Genomic DNA, 7,224 nt, shown 5'->3' with positions numbered 1-7,224 from the left:
TCATAAAGGTGACCAACATGGCATTTAAACATTTTAAGTGGTGTATACATGCAGGATGACAAGGATTAAAAAATTGACAAAATAGCCCAAAACTCCATAGAGTTAAAGAATAACAACAGAAGGAAAAGTATGAAAGAAGTGAGTCCAGCAGGTGGCGGTAAAGGCAACGAAAATGATGCAAACTGCCAATAAAGACCAAAGAAGAAGAAGAAGACTAAACACCAACGAAGAAGAAGAAGAAGACGCTCTTATTACGTTGGTCCAGTCTTTAACGGTTAGACGGTCTCGTCTCATTTTTGTCCTTTTTTCTTCTTCAGACTGTGAATCTATTGTCCGGCGCTGTTCCATCGGACTACTGTGATGCTGTAGTTTACTCTTGTTTTTGTTTTTAGAGGACGGTAAGTTGATTATTGGTTAAATAAGTGTCTTTAAAAGCTGCTGCGTCATTCACTAGCTCTGCTGCAGGCCTCGTGTTAGCATTAGCCTGGTTAGCTTCACTGCTAACTGGAGGGAACAGGTGACTTATAGAGACTGGATCCATTATCGGACACTTCTGTAACGCTTCACTTCAAGGTGTTTTCACGGTCATTTAGAATAAAATCTCCACCACCAGTGAAGTTATTATTAATTTATATATATTTAACAAGCTACATGTTAAAATGTAATTCATGTACATGTAGATTTACATGTTTAATTACCATATGAAACTAACTCTGATGAGAGTGAACCAGTTTCAGAGCTCAGCGCCAAAACAAACTAGTAATAGTAACTATTTTATTATTTATTTATTTGATTAGGACAATGCACATTAATCAATATATCAGCAAAAACATCAATATAAATATGTCTTTTTTGGTAATTTTTAATTTTTTTTTCTAATTTTGTGTCTTTTTTTGGTAATTTTTTGTCTTTTATTTGGTAATTTTTTGTCGTTTTAGTAATTTTTAATCTTTTTTTGTAATTTTGTCTTTTTTTTGGTACTTTTTTGTCTTATAGTAATTTTGTATCTTTTTTTGTAATTTTGTGTCTTTTTTTTAAAATAATTTTGTGTATTTTTTGGGTCATTTTGTGTCTTTTTTTGATACCGCCTCCAGCGGCCCCCAGGTAATTTGAGTTTGAGACCCCTGCTCTAATGCATTATAAACATACGAATAATTTGCTGTAATCTGCTTATATAGCACTGTGTTTCGATCCCTATTTTATTACTATTTTATTATTTATTTATTTATTTGATTAGGACAATGCACATTGATCAATATATCAGCAAAAACATCAATATAAATATGCCAGGGTTAGCACAGTTGCTAAATTTAACCTTTTGTCCTAAAAATGTCCAGACAATAAATCATGAAAAATAGATAAAACATGTAGAAATCTGACACAAATAACAATAAATCCAGATTCACATTAAAGGTTAAAAGTTCCTATATAGAAAAGAAAAGACAGAGAGGTGAGCCATGAGAGAGAGTCTGGGTGGTTTTCACTGTTTAAGGGTTTATAAACTAATAAATAAACTGTTTCAGGCTCTTTTTAAAGGTGTCACAGTTTCTAATATGAGCTAGTGACACTTATTGTAACAGTGGAGATATTATATGTATAGTGAGGTTTATGTGTGATGGTGCATTATTTAATATTTCTGGTAAATAAAGTGGTTTGTGCTAGGCTAGGAGAGGTTTTTGGGCCTAACTTTAGCTTCAGCAGCAGCTCAGTAATGTGACGACGGTTCAACGTTTGGACAAATCTCCTTCCGCCATTTCTGATCCTGGAGAACATGGAGGAACCCAACAACACTAATGATTAACTTTAACAGTTAGTGCATTGAAGTTTTACCTTAACCAGTGGTCGAAGAAGTATTCAGATCCTTTTTACTGCAGTAAAAGTACTAATACACACTGTGAAATGACTCCACTACAGTAAAAGTCCTGCATTCAAAACTTACTGAAGTAAAAGTACTAAAGTATCAGCATCAAAATGTACTTAAAGTATCAAAAGTAAAAGTACTTGTTAGTAAGTATTCAACTGCACTTTATTTATACTATTTAAAGTGTTTGTGCTACCTGCTGCTATCTGCTGCTAAAAAACAACAAAAGAACAAAACCTTATTGTATTTATTTATCTGACATTTACATATATTACTGTAATTATGCACTTAACTGCCTTTTTGCACTTCTGGTTAGATGCTAAACTGCATTTCAATGGATCCACTCAGATTGTTTTACATGTTGTAAATATGTTATTAGATTGTTATTGTTGATGCATTTATGTAAGCAGCCCTTCACTGATGTCAATGTAGGCCTCATTTTAACTACTTAATATAGTGTTATGAGCTTAAATTAAAAGAAAATAAGCATAATCACTTTAAATGTAGTGAAGTAAAAAGTATAAAGTTACATAAAATTGAAATACAAGTAAAGTACAAGAACCTCAAAATTGTACTTGAGTACAGTAGTTGAGTAAATGTACTTGGTTACTTTCCACCACTGATCTTAACTTTGCGTTAGTTGACAGGTCACTAAGTTAAACCACCAAAATTCAACTTCAAATTAAATAATATGATAATGATTAAGTCCATAAAGTGTCAAGTATGACCAAAAAATAATAATATTAAAATATAAAACATAACATCCTTTGCTGGGCTACATTGACCTGCATTGTCATGCAAATTATAAATTATATTGATTAGGGTTGTCACCATACTAAAATGTTCAACTGGATACCGATACTCAGGAAAATATTGGATACTCGATACCATTTTCGATACCACCAGGATAAAAACAAAGACCCTAAAATTTAATAAATATTTTTATTAACAAGAAAAATGCAACATGTAAAAATGAACAGAACCACAGGTTAAATATTTATAATAAAAACAGTTGTGCAAAAAGAAACTGCAACTATGATAACAAGCTTCAGGTCTGAGGTAGTGCAGAAAATACATAAATACAATAAACAATAACAATTAGAACAATATTTTGTATTTTGTGCACAATATTAGGAAAGCTTGATAAGTCAACTTTTCTCTGCTTCATTCTGGGACTTCAAGAGAGAAAATGACACTTCATCGATACTTTTGAAAATGAGTATCGTATCCGGATACAACGTTTTAGTATCAACACTTTTTTGAGTATGGATACTTTTGACAACCCTAGTATAGATGAATGAAGTGTTTAATTTTTCTAAGATGACATATTTACAGTATTTTTTTTTTTTTTGCTTTCTCCACAGGTGAAGAATCACAAGATATCTCCAGATATCTTCTCCTTGTAGTGATAAATCACAATGATCACTAGAAGAAGAGTCCATGCTCTGATCAACACAGAGTCACAGCCGATGGAAGGAGAAGAAATAAATGTGGTAGAAAGTGTCAAAGATCTCCCGAACCCCTCCGGAGGGTTCTCCCCAGATGATCTGGACACCACTGGGATGGAGCTCGACGACCTGTTTGGAATCGAAGACTTAAAATTGACTCTTGAACGAGACTCTGTGTCGTCGCTCTTCGATATCGAGTTGGCTGATCTTGGCGTGTTCCGCTCTAAAGATCCAGATTCTGATATTGAAGCGTCGACTGCTTCGTCTCCAGAGAGAATAGCGTCTGACGTGAAGATGAAGAACAGGAGAAAACAGTCAACAGACAACATGATCAACAAAAACGCCATCGCCGCCAGGTTGAATCGTCTCCGGAAGAAAGAATACGTCAACAGCTTGGAGAAGAAAGTGGACGTGCTGTCGACAGAGAACAGTTCCCTGAAACAGGAGAACGTTCAGCTGAACAAGAGAGTGGAAGAGCTGGAGGATGAAACCAGGTACCTGAGGGCCGTGCTGGCTAATGAGAGCATGTTAGCCCAGATCTTGTCCAGGCTGAGTGGTGTGAATGGGATGAAATTATCCTCCTCGCTTTTCCAGGGCGGCGACTCCACCGACCACGACTACGCCCTGCCCAGGAAGCGTGTGAAAGTGGAGGAGAAAGAGACGGCGGGTGGCTTGTGTCTGCATGTAGACAAGGACCACGTCTCTGTGGAGTTCTGCACCAAGTGTGCTCAGAGTGCAAGCACATCGCTCAAAATGTAGGGTCAAGTACTTCTATCTCTGTTTGTCAGATATTGAGACTGAACTTGCTCTGTTCTGAACTTCTTCTCCAGGGTGGATGAACTCTGTTGACTAGCTCAGATTACTAAGAAGTGCTCAACGTGCATGTGTTTGTGTGTGATGATGTCTATGAAGTACACGTTACTGCTAAACCTTGTTGACAGTTTCTTCTAGGTAATGGTTGATGCACCATGCCGGATGACTCTATGGCTTTCTGAACACCTTTACCTGCTTGACTCCATGGTAAGGATCAGACAAGAAATCCCTTTTTTTTTTTTTTTTTTTTGTCTTTTTTTTTCAGGCTTCAGGTGTTCAGCAGCGACCTTACTACTTGTGTTTTTATACACTTCTTGTTCCCAGTTAGTGGATTCTGATTAGTTTAATCATTTCTTTAAAGTTTGGGTAACACTTTATATCAGGGAACACATATTCAACGTTAATTAGCTGCTTATTAGCATGCAGATAAGTAACATATTGTCTCTTAATGAGTCATTATTCAGTAGTTATTAATGCCTTATTCTGCATGGCCTTATTATACAACCAGTAAGACATTAACTAAGAGTTTTCAGAATTATTGATTATTAGTAGTAAGTAAGGAAGTTGTTGATTGAGCAACTAATTTTTCCTCTGGGAATAGTGCTTTTAATTAAGTAGTGTACTTTAGTAGAAATTCAAGGTATTTATGCTTTTAACTTGATTATTTCTTTTGAATAGCCTATAACTTTATGTAACTACTTTTCAAACACATTCCAGAGGTTAATATTGGACTTTTTACTGTCCTGACACCAACCACATTAATTTGATCTTTAGCTGACAACAAAACCATAACGATAATTGTTCATCTTTACCTTAAAATAAGTTAGTTTCTGTTATCTTAGAGGTACAATAATAATGTTTACCTGTACTGTGACTCCACTTTGTAGAGGATTGATTGACATTACAATCTACCAATCCTCATCCAAAAGCTATGTAGAGATTATAAAGTCCATATTATAAAGCATATTAAGATCATAACTCATAAACAACAACTTCCTTACTTACTACTAATAATCAATAATTCTGAGGTTATTGAGGGAAAACTCTTAGTTAATGTCTTACTGGTTGTATAATAAGGCCATGCAGAATAAGGCATTAATAACTACTGAATAATGACTCATTAAGATACAATATGTTACTTATTTACATGCTAATAAGCAGCTAATTAATGTTTAATATGTGTTCCCTGATATAAAGTGTTACCAAAGTTTGTCATAGTAAAATATGTGACTTTAGTTAATATTAAGAGTAAATGATCCTGAATGCAAATATGTTAAATGAAAGGTGAAGCGCCACAAAGAGTGATCTTGAATTAGCTGCCAAATTGGAAATGCTCATAAGACAAGACTATATATATATATATATATATATATATATATATATATATATATGTGTGTATAGATAGATATATCTCCTTTGATAAGAATTTAACTCTTTGTGAATCAGCACCATTGTACAAAAGAATATTTTCATTTAGCGCTACCTATTTTTCTTTATGCTAAAGTGGATTCTGCTGGTGGAAGGTGCCGAGGCTGGACACGCTGCTGCCAACGTGGCCTGGTAGTTTATTAAAGGTAGTATCGGTAACAAATGGTATACGTGATTATTATATTTTACCTCCACAACACCTGTAGCTGTAAGTTTTGTCAGCAAATGACTTGGAGAGATTCTTTATACTCTCATTTATTGACATTTTGGAATGTATTAATTAAATGCAACCATAATTATCTGAGTTCAGTGGTGAAAATGCCAGTTTTTTGTGTAACTAAAATGTAAATATATGTATATAACTCTGATTATAAACTGTTTGGGGCAAATGGCCTTGATGTTGGACAAATAATAAATCCTATTTTGATTATGTTTTGAGTTACAAATATCTACTGTGTCTGATTGTGTACTGTTGATATTAATGCATCTCTTTTTCTCTTTCTGAACAGCAAGCTCTCTGCCGATAATGGTCTAACTTTTCCTCAACATTTGGCTCAAGTCTGGTAAAGGTTGTCAGAACAAAACCAGCTCATTTGACGGAAGTACAAATCATCCAGTCCATCTTATCTTTAACGTTACCTCAAACCAAAGGAGCTTATATTAGAGCCATTAAAGCTTTTTTCATAGTAGGAAAAAGTCCAGTTATACTGATCATATTAAAGGAATGCATGACCCTTAATAATTATTTGTATATCAGATAATATCCCCTTGTTGCCTTGAATTCTCACATGTCTCCATGGTGAACAGAGATTGTAAAAATGGAGTAAAACCTTTGATGCCCTGAATTATATATTTAACAACAGCAACAATACACTAGAGGCCAAAAGTTATGAAGCAGCTTAAATGTTTCTGTTCTCAATGTTTTTATAAAAACCAGTGTGTATTGTGTGTATTTGTGGATGTGTTTACTACATGATCAGACTTTACCTTTATTGAATTGAACCATTTTCCTCCATTGACCTTTAGGTAAACATTGATGTTATCAGACCATTGGTGAATAAATGTTACCAAAAGAAAAGAAGGGCTTAGTTTTAGGGTGGAGGAGACTAGGAAGAGTCACAACTTCAGTTCAACAGGAAGGAGAGGAGACAGGAGAGGAGATGAGAGAGGACACAAGGAGACAGGAGAGGAGACAGGAGAGAGAGGAGACAAGGAAAGGAGAAGAGAGGAGACGAGAGAGGAGACAGGAGATGAGAGGAGACAAGGAGAGGAGGAGAGGGGACAAGGAGACAGGACAGGAGATGAGAGGAGATAGGAGAGGGGACAAGGAGACAGGAGAGGTGACAAGTAAAGGAGAAGAGAGGAGACAAGGAGACGAGACTAGGAGAGGAGAGAGGAAACTGGAGAGGAGGTGAGAGAGGAGACAAGGAGACAGTGGAGGAACAAATCCCAGTTTGCATTATTCACTTTAGCTCTTTGACTTTTGAGAGTTTGGAGACAAAAATGCCAATAAATCTCAACTGTGTTCATATCTCTGACAAAAAAAACAAGAGTTCAGATTTATACATTAAGGAAAGAAGGAGACACAAAGTCTAAGCAATAAAAACCCAAAGAGCTGATCATTAGAGTCAACATGTGTTCTAATAAGTGACTCTTTATAGAATAATCAGGTTT

At 35.2% G+C, this 7,224-nt stretch overlaps 1 protein-coding gene across 2 annotated transcripts; it reads left to right on the top strand.

Moving 5' to 3' along the window:
* Positions 1–205: 205 nt before the first annotated feature.
* crebzf (CREB/ATF bZIP transcription factor) lies at positions 206–6,452 on the top strand. 2 transcript variants are annotated; one of them, XM_059334167.1, is made up of 5 exons: positions 206–398; positions 3,226–3,803; positions 3,904–4,064; positions 4,251–4,329; positions 5,627–6,452. In XM_059334167.1, exons 2-3 carry the CDS (start codon positions 3,280–3,282, stop codon positions 3,950–3,952), a joined length of 573 nt encoding a protein of 190 aa, XP_059190150.1. In that variant the 5' UTR covers positions 206–398; positions 3,226–3,279; the 3' UTR covers positions 3,953–4,064; positions 4,251–4,329; positions 5,627–6,452. The 2 variants fall into 2 exon arrangements, with proteins under 2 accessions (XP_059190150.1, XP_059190149.1); XM_059334166.1 differs by having other exon boundaries at positions 3,904–4,329.
* Positions 6,453–7,224: the final 772 nt, after the last annotated feature.

The sequence above is a fragment of the Centropristis striata genome, chromosome 5 (assembly GCF_030273125.1).
Source record: "Centropristis striata isolate RG_2023a ecotype Rhode Island chromosome 5, C.striata_1.0, whole genome shotgun sequence".
Taxonomy (NCBI): Eukaryota; Metazoa; Chordata; class Actinopteri; order Perciformes; family Serranidae; genus Centropristis; species Centropristis striata.
This window is presented reverse-complemented; position numbering and strand designations above follow the sequence as displayed.

What these genes read in the sequence shown, in the direction of transcription:
- crebzf (XM_059334167.1), top strand. Translation starts at nt 3,280, where the DNA reads ATGATCACTAGAAGAAGAGTCCATGCTCTGATCAACACAGAGTCACAG. An exon ending in GAGCTGGAGGATGAAACCAG is followed by an intron (nt 3,804 to 3,903) that starts GTACCTGAGGGC and finishes TCGCTTTTCCAG; the next exon opens with GGCGGCGACTCCACCGACCA.